General features: G+C 44.2%; 2 protein-coding genes across 2 annotated transcripts; both read right to left on the reverse strand.

Annotated features, from left to right (window-relative positions):
- Positions 1-973: 973 nt before the first annotated feature.
- On the reverse strand, positions 974-1,936 carry LOC135972270 (olfactory receptor 52N2-like). Its single transcript, XM_065549674.1, has one exon. It carries the CDS (start codon positions 1,934-1,936, stop codon positions 998-1,000), a length of 939 nt encoding a protein of 312 aa, XP_065405746.1. The 3' UTR covers positions 974-997.
- A 14,962-nt stretch (positions 1,937-16,898) lies between these two features.
- LOC135972271 (olfactory receptor 52N2-like) lies at positions 16,899-18,450 on the reverse strand. Its single transcript, XM_065549684.1, has one exon. It carries the CDS (start codon positions 18,448-18,450, stop codon positions 17,512-17,514), a length of 939 nt encoding a protein of 312 aa, XP_065405756.1. The 3' UTR covers positions 16,899-17,511.
- Positions 18,451-21,061: the final 2,611 nt, after the last annotated feature.

The raw sequence follows: 21,061 nt of genomic DNA on the forward strand, positions 1-21,061 counted from the left end.
AAGAGCAAGCGAGCCAAGTTCACAAAAGTCTTTGTCCTCAGCGGCATCCATGGGTTCAAGAAATTCAACCCAAAACTGTTCAACTGGGTTGTCCTGAGTATGAGGCTAATGAACCATAGGTAAAACTCTCCATTGCTGCTTTAACTGTCCAAGGAATCCACAAAACAGTGGCAAAAATGAGGTCTCAGCCAATCTATGTCAGGAAGGGCTGAGTACTGCAAGCGATTCAATCACCTGGATGTTTGGTGGCAATTCCTCTTTTAACAATTTTACAAACTCCAACATGAAATCTCAACACCTACTTTTGACATCTTCAACAACAGGAACAGTTAGTGTGTATTTTGAAAGTTTCAGCTGAAAAGCAATTCCAAAATTGGTAAGTTATTTGACTCAAAGTTGATGTCATAGTTTAACACAGTAGTCCAGTTCTCAAAAACAAAGAGTTCCATAACTCTCACCAACAAGCTCCGGTAGAATCTCCTCAATTCCTACAGCAGTTTTTCCATATTAGCACTTTCCAAAAGAAACATTTGGTTTATCCTCAGGTTTCCTGAAGAATTGGAATTCGAAAAATCAGGTAAATTTGGTTCACCAGATCACTGCATATATAATAAAGAACTTCAGGATTGTGATTTCCTTCTTTGTCTCTGGCTATCTGAAAGTGTTGCTTCAGTTCATTGAACAGACCAAGAACATTGTTCAAACAGGGTCGAATGGAAAGCCACCTAATGTCAGAAATCTGAAGTATTTTCTGGTCATCTGGAAGTCACAGAAAAGCCAAGTAACAGGGTGTGTGGTGTGTGGGCTTACAGGTGATGCTGAAAGAGGTCAGGTGATGGTCAGAGAGAGGGAACTCGGCAATGGAGAGAGCAGTGCTTGGTGATGGAGTGATAACAATGCTGAGCTCAGCCAAACTGGACCAGAACAGCCCTGATTAACAAGTAGATACCTGTTCCGCTTCTTGTCACACAGGTTTAAAGTCACTGGCCGCAGGCAATCACATTCTGCAGATGTATTTGCCCACTTTTTCACGAAGCTCTTTGGTTTTGACTCCATAAATGATAGGGTTGATCATGGGGGGGATGACGGAATAGAGGTTGGCCAAGATGATGAGAACATGGGGAGGGATACTCTGACCGAACCGGTGTGTCAGAATAGCGAAGAGATAGGAAGTATAAGATGTCAGCATCACACAGATGTGGGCTGTGCAAGTGCTGAGGGCTTTCTGGTGGGATTTCTCAGAGGAGATTCTGAGGACAGCCCTCATAATCAGACCATAGGACAGGGCAATGAGCATCAGGTCTAACACAATGACTAGGAACCCCATTACCAATCCATACATATTGTTGACTGTGATGTCCCCACACGATATCTTCGCCACAGCTATGTGGTCACAGTACGTGTGGGGGATAATGCGGTTGTTACAGAATGGCTGCCTGCTCAGGAGCAGGGGCAGAGGCAGGATGAAGAGAACAGCTCTTATCAAACACAGTAGGCCTAGGTTAGCTATTCGTGCATTGGTGAGGATGGAGGCGTATCTCAAAGGTTTACATATGGCAACATAGCGATCAAGGGCCATTGTGACGAGGACAGCTGAATGTGCCACAGAACCCGCATGAAGGAAGAACATCTGGGTGAGACATCCACCCATAGTAATGCCTTTCAAATTGAACCAAAGGATACACAGTGCGTTTGGCATGACAGAGTTAGACATGGTGATGTCTGTGAGCGCCAGCATGCAAAGCAGCAGGAACATCGGCTTGTGCAGGGTCTGCTCTTTGCCTACAACAAACAGAACCATGAAATTTCCCAACAGGGTGATAATGTAGAACATGGAGAAAGGGACGGAAATCCAGACATGGGAAGCTTCCATGCCAGGGATGCCCATTAGGATGAATGTTGAAGAGTCAGAGTGGGTGAGGTTGAAAGCTGCCATGAGGTAGTCGATGCAGTGATCTGGCTTAGAAATGCTCAAAGTGCCTGTGAAAAGAGAGAAGCACCCAGAGGGGGGTTACACGGTTTTTAACAAATAGTACGATAAATCTTTTATACTTATCACCAATCTAGAAAGGGGGGTGAGCAGTGATGTGTCAACATTTACAGAAGGCACCCGATTATTCAGGTCAAAGCCAAGTCCAGAGAAGTCCTCAGAGGGAGATAACCAAGTCAGGTGAATGGGCACCATAATTGCAGATGAATTTCTATGTCAATAACTGCAAGGTGTCTGACCATTGGAGGGGAAAAACTTGAACTACTCAAATACCTTACAAGGTTCTAATCTAACTCTATGAACTCAGGATTGGTACCTGGGAATCATGACACACAGCTCTGAGAAATCCTGCCCATAATGCAAGCATGGCCAGATTTTAGGCAACACCTTGGGATCCAGGATGCATGGTATGGGGAATCACACAGAAAGTATACTGGCATGAGATCGGTCATTCAATGTTTCACCCTCGTTTAGATTTCTCTGCAATACCAAGCACCCTTCCCAAACCTGCCATTGCAGAACTAGAGTGGTTCAGGGAAGGGCAATGAGAATGTAGATATCTACATCTAGGAACAAAGAATGTAGGTGATGCTAACATGATGAGGGACTCTCGTGGGAAGCACAATGACTCTGAACAAGATTAGGGGGCATGAAGGGGTATTACTTAACATGAGCTCCCAGTATGACCCTGCAGCCAAAAGAACTAATGTGATCCTTGGATGATAACCAGGGGAATCTCAACGAGCGGTAGAGAAGTTATATTACCTTTCTATTTGGCACTCGTGCTGGAATCCTGCGTCCAGTTCTGGTGTCCCTGGTTAAAGATGGATGTTGATACACTGAAGAGAGTACAGAGAAGAGTCACAAGAATTAGTAAAAGATTAGAAAACCTGCCTTATAGTGATAGACTCTAGGAGTCAATCTATTTAGCCGAACAAAGATGGTTAATGGGTGACTTGATAACAGTCTGTAAGTAGCTATATGGGGAACAAATAATTAATCATAGGCTTTTCATACAGAGGTGTAACAGGATCCAATGGCTGCAAGATGAAGTTAAAGACATTCTGAATGGAAATATGGCGTATATTTTCAACGGTGAGAGTAAGTATTGGAACAATTTACCAAGGGTCATGGCGGATTCTCCGTCACTGAGAATTTCTGCGATCTGTCGCTGTGGGTGAAGGGAACCCCAGCAGCAGCAGCAGCTCAGGCTGTGCAGGGAAGGAGAGAGGGACAGACCGGGCAGGAGGGAGAGAGAACGTGGAGACTAAAAGGAGCCAGTGTGAGTAACTCTTCCTCAAAATAATGCACAGCTCTAACATATTGCAGCCCGTTAGAAACCCAGACACCCCTTCCTGAGGCTGACTTTCCATGTTGGCAATTGCTGATGTTACCACAAGGCTGTAGTGAGGTTGCTCACAGGAGGATGAATGGTCTGGATGGGGGATGGTGTCAGAGACAATATGCTGCAGTGTGGTCCACATTACGTTACTGTCTGAGACAGCCCCCTGTCCCAGGAGGCCTCATTACACCGCTTTGGTCTGTGTATTTGGCAGGGTGTCCATTCCCTATTTCACCCAGTTTCAGGACTCTGTGGCATTGTGATGTGGATACTGCATGCCCCTGCCTTCTCCCTGACGCCGCCCGCCCCACCTCCACACACACACAAACACTGTGCATTCCTGGAACTCCCCCAAAGATATTTCTAACACTGCCTGGTTTCCTCTAAGCCAGAAACATATTTTTATGTTTACTGCCTTTTGGAGCTTCTCATCCTCTCCAGACCCAGAGTTGCAGGGGCGTGGAGATAGCAGACCTCTCTCTCCCATGAAAAAAAAAGTGTTATCCAAACTGTTTTAAAACTTTAAACCTGTGAGTTTGAGATTTCAGCAACTCTCCTCTCCTGTCAGTTTTTTCTTGGACCAAATGAGCTCACCCATCCTTAGAGGCCAATTGAAGTCACTGCAGGCTCATGGGCTGTGTAAATGAGGCCATTTATTTAAGTCCTTACATGTAGATATAGGGTGATCTCAATGGGGCCAATGTTGCACCCTCACTGTTTAACCCTCTTCATCTCCCAGAGGTGAATATCACACCTTCCTGTCGTGCTACAGAGAGCGCTATTCTGTCATGGCGCTGAAAGAGTCTGAAGTAAATCCCTAGTTTATGTGGTGTGCTGAGACCGGGCATGAAAGATTAGGATTTCAAAACACGTGGGCCCTGATTTTGCTCTCAGGGAAGCCAGTGTCATTCTAGAGTGACCCAGTGAAGGCAGAATGTGAGAGCAGAATCTGGCCAGTCTGCCACCCATTCTTGTTGTGAAATCTCTGATAACACAGATAACCACTGCAGAGGCATTTGTTATTCTACCTAACAGAGAATTGAAGTTTCTGAATTAGGAAACTTGTGCGAACCAGAGGAACAACCACACCACCCCAAAAAATGAAGCTACTGAGACAGATAGAAGAACACAGTAAGATACAAGGAACTGATCTTAAAAACAAATATCTGTCTAAACTATTTTCAATACATTTGTAGTTCCAATTTTACCAGGTAAATCCCTTGGTGTTTCTGTCAATACTAAAGTCGCTGTCCTGGTGAATTCCTGCCCAGATGGTTCTTGACATGACCCCAGGAATTCTTCCTGAGCCCTTAGTACTGACTTTAATGCAGGAACAGGCAACTCACCGAAATCCCACTCAGCAGAGACAAGGAGTCTCCTTACTGGGACAGGAATGCAGAGCCCTGAGAATCTGCATATGAATCTCACATGTCTGGCATTCATCTCACTGTGCAGCCTTTATGATTCCCCTGTACAATCCCTAGGGACTCTCAGGTTGGCAGGACTCCCGGACAATTCCCTAAGCTCTGTGAGCAGCAGAAAGGCATAAAATACACACTAGAGAACTACATCTTGAGACCCTCCCCCTGGAGTGAAGAAATAATTAATCAATAGCAGGGGCTCAGATTGTCATGGCAAAATGAGTCTTGCAGACTGTTCATCCTAGCAGTGAAGGATGGCTGTCTTTTCTGTGTGTAATGTACAGAAATCTGCACTATGTGTGGAAATGTTGCCACAAGATATGTGACCAAAAAACATTTCAACTGATTGTGGCAGTGTACCGCCGCATACTGCCCATGCAGTTCTAATATCCAGTCCATTAGCCTCTGAAAAGTCACTGCCACCCTGTGGAGGCCAAATGATGTGATCTTGAATTGGTGCAAACCGAAGGGCATGGAAAAGGCTTTCTTCTCCTAGGAGTCTGCTATCAAAGGATGACATGAACCCTGAGCACTAACTTTAATGCAGAAACAGGCAACTCACCAAAATCCTGCTCAGCAGACAGAGGAAATCTCCTTACAGTGACAGGAAGGCAGAGCACTGAGAATAAGTGTATGAATCTCACATGTCTGACACTTGGCTTGCTGGACAGCGACCTTTATGAATCCCCTGTACAGTCTCTGCAGACTCTCAGGCTGGCAGGAATCCCAGACAATTCCCTTGCCGCCATGAGCACCGGGAAGAGCAGAAAATAGACCCTGGAGAACTTCAGCCTCAGAGCCTCCCGTGGGAGTGAAGAAATGATTTGCTGATACCAGGGGCTCAGAATATCAGAGCAAACTGAGTCTTGCATACTGTTCAGCCTAGCAACTGATTGTGGCTGTCTTTTCTGTGCATAGAGTAATGCCCTCTGCACTGTGTGTGGGAATGCTGCCATGAGATACGGAACCAAAAACCATTTTCAATTGATCGTAGCAGCGTTCCGCTGCATACTGTCCATGCATTTGTAATATGCAGTCCATTAGCCTCTGAAATTCACTGACACCCTGTGGAGGCCAAATGACCTGATGCTGAATTGTTGCAGGCTGAAGAGCCTGGAAAATGCTTTCTTCTCTTAGGATTCTGGCCTCAAAGGTATTTGCTAGTATCCCTTTGTGAGGTCTAAAGTGTATATATATATATATATATATGGCAGTTCCCACCAGTACTAACAACATCGCTTGCCTCATAACCTTAGTCGTGCAGAACGCAATGCCATCCACAGCCTCAGAAACCACCCTGACATTATCATCAAAGAGGCTAATAAAGTAGGTGCTGTTGTCATCATGAACAGGTCTAACTACAAAAAAGAGGCTGCCAGACAACTCTCCAATACCAAATTCTACAGGCCACTTCCCACAGATCCCACTGAGGAATACGCTAAGAATCTGCACCCTCTACTCAGGACACTCCCTACACTAACACAGGAACAAATCAATATACCCATAGAGCACCGACTGGGGTTATTCTATCTACTACCTAAGATCCACAAACCTGGAAATCCTGGAGGCCCCATCATCTCGGGCATTGTCACTCTCACTGAAGGACTGTCTGGACATGTGGACGCTCTACTCAGGCCCTACGCCACCAGCACTCCCAGCTATCTCCGTGACACCACTGATTTCCTGAGAAAACTACAATGCATTGGTGACCTCCCAGAAAACACCATCCTAGCCACCATGGATGTAGAGGCTCTCTACACAAACATCCACCACACAGATGGAATACAAGCTGTCAGGAACAGTATCCCTGATGATGCCACAGTACAACTGGTTGCTGAGCTCTGTGACTTTATCCTCACACACTATTATTTCAAATTTGGTGATGTCAAGGCTGTATCCCCACTTTGAACCTTAGGGTACAAATGTAGGGGCCTGCATGAAAACTTCTAAGCTTAACTACCAGCTTAGCTTTGGTTCCGCTGCCACCATCCCAATGGATTCCCTCCCTGGGAAGCCTTGAAAAACCTTCACCAATTCCCTGGTGAATACAGATCCAAACCCCTTGGATCTTAAAACAAGGAGAAATTAACCATTTCCCTCCTTCCTCCCACCAACTCCTGGTGAATACAGTTCCAACCCCCCTGGGATCTAAAACAACGAGAAATTAACCATTCCCCTCCTTCCTCTCACCAACTCTTGGTGAATTAAGATCCAAACCCTTTGGATCTTAAAACAAGGAGAAATTAACCATTCCCCTCCTTCCTCCCACCAACTCCTGGTGAATACAGTTCCAACCCCCCTGGGATCTAAAACAAGGAGAAATTAACCATTCCCCCTCCTTCCTCCCACCAACTCCTGGTGAATACAGATCCAACCCCCTTGGATCTAAAACAAGGAGAAATTAACCATTCCCCTCCTTCCTCTCACCAACTCCTGATGAATTAAGATCCAAACCCCTTGGATCTTAAAACAAGGAAAAATCAATCAGGTTCTTTAAAAGAAGGCTTTTAATTAAAGAAAAAGGTAAAAATCATCTCTGTAAAATTAGTATGGAAATTAACCTTACAGGGTAATCAAACTTAAAGAGCTCAGAGGACTCCCCTCTAGTCTTAGGTTCAAAGTACAGCAAACAAAGATAAACACTCTAGTAAAAGGTACATTTACAAGTTGAGAAAACAAAGGAAAACTAACACGCCTTGCCTGGCTATTTACTTACAAGTTTGAAATAGGAGAGACTTGTTTAGAAAGATGTGAAGAACCTGGATTGATGTCTGGTCCCTCTCAGTCTCGAGAGCGAACACACTCCCAAACAAAGAACACAAACAAAAGTCTTCCCCCGCCCAAGATTTGAAAGTATCTTGTCCCCTTATTGGTCCTTTAGGTCAGATGCCTAGGTGGTGGAGTCTCCTTCCTTGGAGGTTTTTAAGGCCCGGCTTGACAAAGCCCTGGCTGGGATGATTTAGCTGGGAATTGGTCCTGCTTTGAGCAGGGGGTTGGACTAGATGACCTCTTGAGGTCCCTTCCAACTCTGATATTCTATGATTCTATGATTCTATGCCAGCCAGGTTACCTGAGCTTCTTAACCCTTTACAGGGAAAAGGATTTTGGAGTCTCTGGCCAGGAGGGATTTTATAGTACTGTACACAGGACAGCTGTTACCCTTCCCTTTATAGTTATGACAGGTGACAATATATAACTCCAGACCAGTGGCACCGCTATGGGCACCCGCATGGCCCCACAATATGCCAACATTTTTATGGGTCACCTGGAACAACTCTTCCTCAGCTCTTGCCCACTCAGACCCCTTCTCTACCTATGCTACATTGATGACATCTTCATTATCTGGACCCATGGGAAGGAGACTCTGGAAAAATTCCACCACGATTTCAACAGCTTCCACCCCACCATCAACCTCAGCCTGGACCAATCTACATGGGAGGTCCACTTCCTAGACACCATGGTGCAAATAAGTGACAGTCACATTAAAACCACCCTATACCAAAAACCCACTGACAGCTATGCCTACCTTCATGCCTCCAGCTGCCATCCCAGACAAACCACACGATCCATTGTCTACAGCCAAGGACTGAGGTACAAACACATTAGCTCCAACCACTCAGACAGAGACCAACACCTACACAATCTTCACCAAGAATTCTCAAATCTATGATATCGGCACGAGGGAATAAGGAAACAGATCAACAGAGCCAGACATTTACCCAGAAGTCTCCTACTGCAAGAAAAGCCCAAGAAAGAAACCAACAGAACTCCACTGGCCATCACATACAGTCCCCAGCTAAAACCTCTCCAACACATCATCAATGATCTACAACCCATCCTGGACATTGATCCCTCACTTTCACAGGCCATGGGTGGCAGGCCAGTCCTCGCCCACAGACAACCCGCCAACCTGAAGCATGTACTCACCAGTAACTATACCATAGTAACCCTAACTCAGGAACCAAACCATGCAACAAACCTCGACACCAAATCTACCCACATATCTACACCAGGGACACCATCACAGGACCTAACCAGATCTGCCACACCATCACCGGTTCATTCACATGCATGTCCACCAATGTAATATATGCCATCATATGCCAACAATGCCCCTCTGCTATGTAATCCGCAAATCTGGACAGTTTCTACATAAAAGGATAAATGGACACAAATCAGATATTAGGAATGGCAATATACAAAAACCTGCAGGAGAACACTTCCATCTCCCTGGTCACAGAATAGCAGATTTAAAGGTAACCTACAGCAAAAAAACTTCAGGACCAGACTTCAAAGAGAAACTGCTGAGCTTCAGTTCATCTGCAAATTTGACACCATCACCTCAGGATTAAACAAAGACTGTGAATGTCTAGCCAACTACAAAAGCAGTTTCTCCTCCCTTGGTGTTCACACCTCAACTGCTAGAAGAGGGCTTCATCCCCTGTGATTGAACTAACCTCGTTATCTCTAGCCTGACTCACTCATGCTTGCATATTTATACCTGCTTCTGGAAATTTCCACTACATGCATCCAACGAAGTGGGTATTTCAACATTCCTTTCTCCAGGAACTGACCAAATGCTCTACTAAGGTTATTTAGAAATTAAGCCAGTGCACAGCCAACATTTATATCATTCATACCTTCGAATACAAAAATAATACATACATACAAATAGAATTAATACATTCAGTAAATCATAACCTTTACGGAGATATGTTACATGGCATATGTAGCATAAAACACATTTTAAGCATATTTTCATAAAGCCTTATAGGAGGTATAGTCACAGAAATATGGAGTGCTTCACCATCCCCATGAGAACTTTGGACTGTTTTAGCTCTGAGGGCATTTGACCACCCGCGGAGAAAGCACTACATCAGCGACAGTTACAAGGAGGAGGAGGGAGTGGCCAACGGGAGTCCTTTGGCCCAGCCGTTGTTGGATATGCCAGACCCGACCCCAAAACACAACTGCTCATGAGGAAGATGGACGCGCTTGAAGGCCTCTTGGCATCCACACCCCTAGAGGAGGAAAGTGACCATGGCTTGTGGGAGTCATCGGTGGAAAAGGTGAACAGAAAAGACATCACTCAGCTAAATGAATGATTCATAGATTCATAGATTCTAGGACTGGAAGGGACCTCGAGAGGTCATCGAGTCTAGTCCCCTGCCCACATGGCAGGACCAAATACTGTCTAGACCAGAGGTTCCCAAACTTATTCGGCCTACCGCCCCCTTTTCAGAAAAAAAAATTACTCAGCGCCCCCCCTGGAAATCTACCTTCTTTAAGCGAACAAACAGAAAGATGCAGTGACAAATTTGTGTTCTTTTATGTATCTATATTTCTACCTACGTCCTACAATATAGTAAAGAAAGATGTGTTATTAGAATATCGCCCACGACATCAGGTATACAGCGGTTTTTGCATAAGACAGCAAAAGACAACCAAACTAAAATACTAATGAAACTAATAAACTGGGTTTTGTTCTTTGCTCAGCATTAGATATATGTATTTGATATTAAACTGTCAAATATCAAACTAAATTTATCAAGAAATAATTAATTAAAAAATAATCAATATGCAATTAAAAATCAGTTAATAGTTTTAATTTAGTTTGCCCTTATTTAAATAATTGTTCCTTATTAACACACGCCTTATTTACCAATTAACACAGATGATTCGATAGATATAAATAAATGTTGTTAGTTAACATTTTTTTTACGATTTCATTCCCGTTTTCGTTAATATTGTAATAAAAATATGACAAATATATTGACTGTACACTTCAAATAGTACTGTACCGACACAAGCCTGCTACGATTTTATTAGTAGTAAGCACTAGAGACACAGAAACGTACGGTAGATATGTAAGAAAATGTATAAAAATACTCACGTGTAAATTGCTGTTTTATTGAAACAACAATAATACAATTTGCTTTGTCTGTGATCCGTAATCCGTAAAGATCGAAGGTCTTGAATATGAATAAAAAAATTTAAATACTTATTGCACTATTGTTAACTGCTTTTTACACAACTCAGAAACAATCTAAATTAGATTTCATACATGTCGCCTATTTATAGTATCGTATTGTAAACAAGTCATTACACGCACATATTCCTGCCGATGATGCTGGACTTCCCGACAATGCGCGACACGCTCGCCTGCCAACACTTGCTTGTTAAGAGCTGTTGGCGGACTTGACACCTGATCGGTTATAATTTGTGAATTTATTTGGAAAATAAAGTAATCACTACAATTTTAACTCTATGTTACACAACAGATGAAACATGTTCTAACGGTTTTTCAAAATTTTCTTATATTCCTTCTTTATGCTTCCACCGCCCCCTTATTTTTATTCAACGCCCCCCAATTGCATCCAAGGCTACTACTGCCCCCCTGGATCGTTCCAGCGCCCCACAGGGGGTGGTATCGCCCACTTTGGGAACCTCTGGTCTAGACCATCCCTGATAGACATTTATCTAACCTACTCTTAAATATCTCCAGAGATGGAGATTCCACAACCTCCCTAGGCAATTTATTCCAGTGTTTAACCACTCTGACAGTTAGGAACTTTTTCCTAATGTCCAACCCAGACCTCCCTTGCTGCAGTTTAAACCCATTGCTTCTTGTTCTATCCTTAGAGGCTAAGGTGAACACGTTTTCTCCCTCCTCCTTATGACACCCTTTTAAATACCTGAAAACTGCTATCATGTCCCCTCTCAGTCTTCTCTTTTCCAAACTAAACAAACCCAATTCTTTCAGCCTTCCTTCCTAGGTCATATTCTCAAGACCTTTAATCATTCTTGTTGCTCTTCTCTGGACCCTTTCCAATTTCTCCACATCTTTTTTAAAATGCGGTGCCCAGAACTGGACACAATACTCCAGCTGAGGCCTAACCAGAGCGGAGTAGAGCGGAAGAATGACTTCTCGTGTCTTGGTCACAACATACTTGTTAATACATCCCAGAATCATGTTCGCTTTTTTTCCAACAGCATCACACTGTTGACTCATATTTAGCTTGTGGTCCACTATAACCCCTAAATCCCTTTCTGCCGTACTCCTTCCTAGACAGTCTCTTCCCATTCTGTATGTGTGAAAATGATTTTTTCTTCCTAAGTGGAGCACTTTGCATTTGTCTTTGTTAAACTTCATCCTGTTTAACTCAGACCATTTCTCCAATTTGTCCAGATGATTTTGAATTATGACCCTGTCCTCCAAAGCAGTTGCAATCCCTCCCAATTTGGTATCATCCGCAAAGTCTGAGCTTACCAAAATCTGCCTTTCTGAAATCCATTGTCTCTATTTTGCTGTTCTCCCTTCTACCCTTCCTTAGAATTGCGAACTCTATGATTTCATGATCACTTTCACCCAGGATGCCTTCTACTGTCAAATTCTCAACGAGTTCCTCCCTCTTTATTAAAATCAAGTCTAGAACAGCTTCCCCTCTAGTAGCTTTTCAACCTTCTGAAATAAAAAGTTGACTTCAATGCAGTCCAAGAATTTGTTGGATAGTCTGTGCCCCGCTGTGTTATTTTCCCAACATATATCCGGAGAGTTGAAGTCCCCCATCACCACCAAATCTTGGGCTTTGGATGATTTTGTTAGTTGCTTAAAAAAAGCCTCATCCACCTCTTCCACCTGGTTAGGTGGCCTGTAGTAGACTCCTAGAATGACATCTCCCTTGTTTTTACCCCTTTTAGCCTAACCCAGAGACTCTCAACACTTCCGTCTCCTATGTCCATCTCTGCCTCAGTCCAAGTGTGTACATTTTTAATATATAAGGCAACACCTCCTCCCTTTTTCCCTTGTCTATCCTTCCTGAGCAAGCTGTACCCATCCACACCAATATTCCAATCATGTGTATTATCCCATCAAGTTTCAGTGGTGCCAACAATGTCATAGTTGTATTTATTTATTAGCACTTCCAGTTCTTCCTGCTTATTCCCCATACTTCTTGCATTTGTATATAGGCATCTAAGATACTGGTTTGATCTTTCCTCCCAGTTTTGTCCTGACCCTCCTTTCTCTCTGCCAATATAGCCCACACTTCCTCTCATTTCCGACCCATCTCCCAGGTCTCCATGTTCCCCACTTACCTGTGGGCTTTGCTCACCTGTCCCCGTCGAACCTAATTTAAAGCCCTCCTCACTAGGTTAGCCAGTCTGTGTCCAAATAAGGTCTTTCCCCTCCTCGAAAGGTGAACGCCATCTCTGCCTAGCAGTCCCTCCTTGAATAGCATCCCGTGGTCTAGGAAGCCAAAGCCCTCCTGGGGACACCATCTTCCCAGCCAGGCATTCACTTCCATGATGCATCTGTCTCTGACTGGGCCCCTACCTTTGACAGGAAGAATTTAAGAGAATACCACCTGCGCTCCAAACTCCTTCACCCATACCCCCAGAGCACTGTAGTCACTCATGATCCGCTCAGTGTCACACCGCGCAGTATCATTTGTGCCCACATGGATGAGTAGCATGGGCTAGTAGTCAGAGGGCTTGATAATCCTCGACAATGCGTACCGTATCTCCCTATTTTCTTTGTGAGCGATATACAACTGACACTGAATAGAGGAGGTTGAATATCTCTTTTTCTGCCTGTGATAGTTGTCTGGAGTGAGAAGAGCTACTGTGTTAGGCTGCAAAACATGAATCTGTACATAGCCTTGCAACAAATGCCAGCGTTATGTACCGGAAAGGATTTCACCACAATTTTATCTCTCTGAATCTATCAGGTCCTCTCTCTCCGATATCCCCTGTCTATATCATTTTCATGATCTCTTCTCTGTACAGGATACAGGCCTGTCTGAAAATTTTGACATCCTACTGACAATAGTGGGCGAGTTCTTTCTGCAAGTTGAACTGTTCCGATAGCAGTCAAGAAATTCGGCTTTGTCTCTGGGCATCATGCTCTCTACGCCATGATATAATCCATGATCAGAAAGAATTCCTGTGTTCCCATTGATTTATTCCTGCCACCGCCTGGAGTGAAATAGTTCTACATTATGGGCTTCTTGGGAAATTTCATGGTTCTGCTTGTTGTAGGCAAAGAGCAGACCCTTCACAAGCCGATGTGCCTGTTGCTCTGCATGCTGGCACTCACAGACATCGGAACGTCTACATCCATTGTGCCAGAGCACTGTGTATATTTTGGTTCAATCTGAAAAGCATTACTGAGGGTGGCTGCCTCACCCAGATGTTTTTACTTCATCTGGTTTCTGCTGTGCACTCAGCCATCCCCGTGACAATGGCATTCAATCACTACATTGCCATACGTAACTCTCTGAGATACACCACCAGCCTCACCTATGCACGGATATTTAAGCTAGGGCTGGTGGGTTTGATAAGAGCTGTTCTGTTCATTCTTTCCCTGGTGAAGATGTCATGTGGGGACACCAGAGTCAACAGGACATATGGCTTGGTGGTAGCCTTTGTAGTCATTGGGTTAGATCTGATGCTTGTTGCCCTGTCCTATGGTCTGATCATCAGGGCCGTCCTCTGAATCTCCTCCAAGGAAGCCCACCAGAAAGCCCTGAACACCTGCACAGCCCACATCTGTGTGATGCTGACTTCTTGTATCCTCTCCCTCTTCTCCACTCTGACGCACCGATTCGGTAAAGGCATCGCTCCCCATGTTCACATCATCTTGGCCAACCTCTACTTCCTCGTTCCCCCCCATGCTCAGCCCTATCATTTAGGGGGTCAAAACCAAAGAGCTTCGTGACAAAGTGGGCAAATACACAAGGAGAAGGTAATCGCTGTGGGACACTGATTTTAAACCTGTATGACAAGAGAGAGAAATGACATCTACTTGTTAATCATGGGTGCTCTGTCCGAATTTGGCTGAGCTCCGCATTGTGGAAGTTCACAGTCTGAGAAGGTCCTCACATCTTACATCTTATCAGTGCATGACCAAGCACTGCAGGTAGGCCTCTGTGTCAATGGGGTAGGAGTGGTGTCTTAGACACATTTGTTAGCCAGTTCCCGTGGGGTAGTGCCTTAACTCATGAAAGTTCACTACAGTAGTTCCCCACTTACACTTGGGAACTGGGAGAAATTGATGGGTTGGATGTTAGTGACATGTAAATATATGTGTAACTTGTGAAATCTCCACATAAATGATAAAAGCTGAAATGCGTATCTTTGGGGAGCACACTTTCTGCATAAGGTGAATGGAACATTAATGCACAAGATGGCTTCCCAGAGACTGGTATCATATTAAACCTTTTTTCCTGTACTATTTTATTATGGGGTAAGAGCAGTAAACCTGACATTTTTTATTTGGCCTATTGAACATATTTCATAACAAATTAAAACTCGGTCAAGCAGGCTTCCTCCCATATTGAGGATTTAGACACAATGAAGGCACCCACAGAAATGATTCTCCTGTGCAAAAATGACTCAGGGGCTCACTGTGACAAGATAGAGACAAGGGTCACAGCCTATTAAGCCATTTTCATCATAAGCCAACAAGGGAGGGGAGGAGAGACAACCCTCCCTCGCACAGTCTCTGTTGTCTCCCAATCTCAGTGATTAATCGGGGAGGGAAGGGGGGAGCCCGGGCCCGCCGTCTACTCCAGGCTCCAGCCCAGGGACCTAATAGTAGAAGCTATGGTAGCTGTGTTTTTGGAAATAAGATTTGAACAAATCTCTTGGTCACTTCCCCACAGCAGCGCACATGATGTGGATTTGGACTGCTTAGTTCCTCCAACAGTGCGGCTTCCTCTTACAGCTCCTGACACACGCGCCTCACTGGAGGTTTTTAACTAGTTCCAGCCAGCCCTCGATTGGCTTTAGGTGTCCCAATCAACCTAGCTATCTCCACTGCTTTCTAGAATTATCTTAATTGGCCACAGTTTCTCGATTATTCTGTAGCAACTGCCATTTGGTTACCATGGTACCAGGGATTTCTTTAGCTTGGGGCTAACATACCTGTTCCTCACTACTTTACTATAAGCATCTGGCCTTCCCCGTCACACCCGACCAGTGTGAAGCCTGACTTCAGAATATGCTTGATTGGAAACTAACCCCAATAAAGATTGCATTGTTTGCACTTTGGACTTCTGGTCTTCTTCTTTTTGTGTATGTGACAGGAACAAGGGGAGAGGGTGAAGGGAAAGCCCTTCAACAAAGGAGTTTTTTATTAACACATCGGTCTATACGTCAAGTAACAAATTAAAAGATTTTCTTAGGTACCAAATACAGATGGGATTTAAAAAAAGCTACAAGCCCCAGCAGGAGTTCATCCACATTAGCATCAAAACGATGAGATGAAAATCAAATTCACATTCAAAATCCCAATTTTGGTACTTGTATCACGATTGAGGGTTGGGTGATGTTTCACACAAAAAAGGGCAAAAGGTGGTGTTAAAAATAGCCCAAAAGGAGCCCAAAATGTATGTAGTGCAAAAAAAAAGATAAGATTATTATATATTTTTATGTCTAAATGCATTCAGTGATAGTTGTCAATGTCCATTTTTTGTATTGAATTTTTTACCGTTAGTCTCTAGAAGGCAATATTTCATCCTCGCTGTCTTCATCGGCAGGACAATGCATCTGCTGTTGGTCATATATCAGCAGTGACCATTCAATCATTTATTTTATTGGTGTAAACAATTCACAACAGATTTTGGGTCATTGCATATATGCCCTAACAAGAGGAATATTTTCTAAAATATCTTGTTGCACAGTTTTGTTTTTATCATGTTCATCTAAGAAAACAATCTCTCTGCTGCAGCATTGCTAAAAGGTAGTGACAGCAAGTGAGCCAAGTTCACAAAAGTCTTTGTCCTCAGCGGCATCCATGGGTTCAAGAAATTCAACCCCAAACTGTTCAACTTGGTTATCCTGAGTATGAGGCCAGTGAACCATAGGTAAATTTCTCCACTGCTGCTTTAACTGTTTGAGGACTCCACAAAACAGTGGCAAAAATGAGGTCTCAGCCAATCTATGTCAGGAAGGGCTGAGTACTGCAAGCGATTCAATCACCTGGATGTTTGGTGCCAATTCCTCTTTTAACAATTTCACAAACTCCAACATGAAATCTCAACACCTACTTTTGACATCTTCAACAACGGGAACAGTTAGTGTGTATTTTGAAAGTTTCTGCTGAAAAGCAGTTCCAAAATCAACCGTGAAAATTGGTAAGTTATTTGACTCAAAGTTGATGTTATAGTTTAACACAGTAGTCCAGTTCTCAAAAACAAACTGTTCCATAACTTTCACCAACAAGCTCCGGTAGAATGTCCTCAATTCCTGCAGCAGTTTTTCCATATTAGCACTTTCCAACAGAAACATTTGGTTTATCCTCAGACTTCCTGAAGAATTGGAAGTAGAAAAATCAGGTAAATTTGGTTCACCAGATCACTGCACATATAATAAAGAACTCCAGCATTGTGATTTCGTTCTTTGTCTTTGGCTATCTGAAAGTGTTGCTTCAGTTCATTGAACAGATCAAGAGCCTTGTTCAAACAGGGTCGAATGGAAAGCCACCTAATGTCAGAAATCGGCAGTATCTTCTGGTCATCTGGAAGTCACAGAAAAGCCAAGTAACATGGTGTGTGGTGTGGGGGCTTACAGGTGATGCTGAAAGAAGTCAGGTGATGGTCAGAGAGAGGGAACTCGGCAATGGAGAGAGCAGTGCTTGGTGATGGAGTGATAACAATGCTGAGCTCAGCCAAACTGGGCCAGAACAGCCCTGATTAACAAGGAGATACCTGTTCTGCTTCTTGTCACACAGGTTTAAAGTCACTGGCACCAGGCAATCACATTCTGCAGATGTATTTGCCCAGTTTTTCACGAAGCTCTTTGGTTTTGACTCCATAAATGATAGGGTTGATCATGGGGGGGATGGCGGTATAGAGGTTGGCCAAGATGATGAGAACATGGGGAGGGATGCTCTGACCGAACCGGTGTGTCAGAATAGCGAAGAGATAGGAAGTATAAGATGTCAGCATCACACAGATGTGGGCTGTGCAAGTGCTGAGGGCTTTCTGGTGGGATTTCTCAGAGGAGATTCTGAGGACAGCCCTCATGATCAGACCATAGGACAGGGCAATGAGCATCAGGTCTAGCCCAATGATTAGGAACCCCATTACCAATCCATACATATTGTTGACTGTGATGTCCCCACACGATATCTTCGCCACAGCTATGTGGTCACAGTACGTGTGGGGGATAATGCGGTTGTTACAGAATGGCTGCCTGCTCAGGAGCAGGGGCAGAGGCAGGATGAAGAGAACAGCTCTCATCAAACACAGTAACCCTAGGTTAGCTATTCGTGCATTGGTGAGGATGGAGGCGTATCTCAAAGGTTTACATATGGCAACATAGCGATCAAGGGCCATTGTGACGAGGACAGCTGAATGTGCCGTAGAACCCGCATGAAGGAAGAACATCTGGGTGAGACATCCACCCATAGTAATGTCTTTCAAATTGAACCAAAATATACACAGTACCTTTGGCATGACAGAGTTAGACATGGTGATGTCTGTGAGCGCCAGCATGCAAAGCAGCAGGAACATCGGCGTGTGCAGGGTCTGCTCTTTGCCTACAACAAACAGAACCATGAAATTTCCCAACAGGGTGATAATGTACAACATGGAGAAAGGGATGGAAATCCAGACATGGGCAGCTTCCATGCCAGGGATGCCCATTAGGATGAATGTTGAAGAGTCAGAGGGGGTGAGGTTGAAAGCTGCCATGAGGTGGTCGATGCAGTGATCTGGTTTAGAAATGCTCAAGGCTTTCAATGCCTGTGAAAGAAGAGAAGCATAGCGATGGGGTTACACGGTTTTTAACAAATAGTACGATAAATATTTTATACTTATCACCAATCTAGAAAGGGGGGTGAGCAGTGATGTGTCAACATTTACAGATGGCACCCAATTATTCAGGTCAAAGCCAAGTCCAGAGAAGTCCTCAGAGGGAGATAACCAAGTCAGGTGAATGGGCACCATAAATGCAGATGAATTTCTATGTCAATAACTGCAACGTAACTGACCATTGGAGGGAAAAACTTGAACTACTCAAATACCTTACAAGGTTCTAATTTAACTTTATGAACTCAGGAGAGGGACTTGGGCATCATGACACACAGCTCTGAGAAATCCTGCCCATAACGCAAGCATGGCCAGATATTAGGCAACACCTTGGGATCCAGTATGCATGGGATGGGGAATCACACAGAAAATATACCGGCACGAGATAGGTCAGTCAATGTTTCACCCTCATTTAGATTTCTCTGCAATACCAAGCACCCTTCTCAAACTTGCCATTTGAGAACTAGAGTGGTTCAGGGAAGGGCAATGAGAATGTAGATATCTACATCTACGAACAAAGAATGTAGGTGATGCTAACATGATGAGGGACTCTTGTGGGAAGCACAATGACTCTGAACAAGATTAGGGGGCATGAAGGGGTAATTAGTTAACATGAGCTCCCAGTGTGACCCTGCAGCCAAAAGAACCAATTTGATCCTTGGATGATAACCAGGGGAATCTCAACGAGCGGTAGAGAAGTTATATTACCTTTCTATTTGGCACTCGTGCTGGAATCTTGCGTCCAGTTCTGGTGTCCCTGGTTAAAGATGGATGTCGATACACTGAAGAGGGTTCAGAAAAGAGTCACAAGAATTAGTAAAAGTTTAGAAAACCTGCCTTCCTATAATAGACTCTAGGAGTCGACCTATTTAGTCGAACAAAGATGGTTAATGGGTAACTTGATAACAGTCTGTAAGTACCTACATGGGGAACAAATAATTAATCATAGGCTTTTCATACAGAGGTGTAACAGGATCCAATGGCTGCAAGATGAAGTTAAAGACATTCTGAATGGAAATATGGCGTATATTTTCAACGGTGAGAGTAAGTATTGGAACAATTTACCAAGGGTCATGGCAGATTCTCCATCACTGAGAATTTCTGTGATCTGTCGCTGTGGGTGAAGGGAACCTCAGCAGCAGCAGCAGCTCAGGCTGTGCAGGGAAGGAGAGAGGGACAGACAGGGCAGGAGGGAGAGACAACATGGAGACTAAAAGGAGCCAGTGTGAGTAACTCTTCCTCAAAATAATGCACAGCTCTAACATATTGCAGCCCGTTAGAAACCCGGACACCCCTTCCTGAGGCTGACTTTCCATGTTGGCAATTGCTGATGTTACCACAAGGCTGTAGTGAGGTTGCTCACAGGAGGATGAATGGTCTGGATGGGGGATGGTGTCAGAGACAATATGCTGCAGTGTGGTCCACATTACGTTACTGTCTGAGACAGCCCCCTGTCCCAGGACGCTTCCTTTCGCCTCTTTGGTCTGTGTATTTGGCAGGGTGTCCATTCCCTATTTCACCCAGTTTCAGGACTCTGTGCCATTGTGATTTGGATACTGCCTTTCCCCCACCCCTCCACCCCCCCGCCTGCCCCACCACCACCAACACACACACACTGTGCATTCCTGGAACTCCCCCGAAGAGATTTCCAACACTGCCTGGTTTCCTCTAAGCCAGAAACATATTTTTATGTTTACTGCCTTTTGGTGCTTCTCATCCTTTCCAGACCCAGAGCTGCAGGGCTGTGGAGAGAGCAGACCAATCTCCCTCCCTGAAAAAAAAGTTATCCGAACTGTTTTAAAACTTTAAAGCTGTTAGTTTGAGATTTCAGCAATTCTCCTCTCCTGTCAGTTTTTCCTTGGACCAAACAAGCTCACCCGTCCTTAGAGGCCAATTGAAGTCACTGCAGGCTCATGGGCTGTGTAAATGAGGCCATTTATTTAAGTCCTTACATGTAGATTTAGGGTGATCTTAATGGGGCCACTGTGGCACCCTTAATGTCTAACTTTCGTCTCACAGCTCTGCATATCACAGCTTCGGGTCCTGCTACAGACAGTGCTATTCTGTCATGGTGCTGAAAGAGTCTGAAAGAAGCACCCAGTTTATGTGGCGTTCTGAGACCGGGCATGAAAGATTAGGATTTCAAAACATGTGAGCCCTGATTTCGCTCTCAGGGAAGCCAGTGTCATTCTGGAGTGACCCAGTGAAGGCAGAATGTGAGAGCAGAATCTGGCCAGTGTGTCACCAATTCTTGCTGTGAAATCTCTGGTAACACAGATACCCACTGCAGAGGCTTTTGTTATTCTACCTAATAGAGAAGTGAAGTTTCTGAATTGGGAAACTTGTGCGAACCAGAGGAAAAACCACACCACCCCAAAAAAGGAAGCTACTGAGACAGATAGAAGAACACAGTAAGAGACAGGGAACTGATCTTAAAAACAAAGATTTGTCTAAACTATTTTCAATACATTTGTAGTTCCAATTTTACCAGGTA

Source organism: Chrysemys picta, chromosome 1, assembly GCF_011386835.1.
Source record: "Chrysemys picta bellii isolate R12L10 chromosome 1, ASM1138683v2, whole genome shotgun sequence".
NCBI lineage: Eukaryota > Metazoa > Chordata > Testudines > Emydidae > Chrysemys > Chrysemys picta.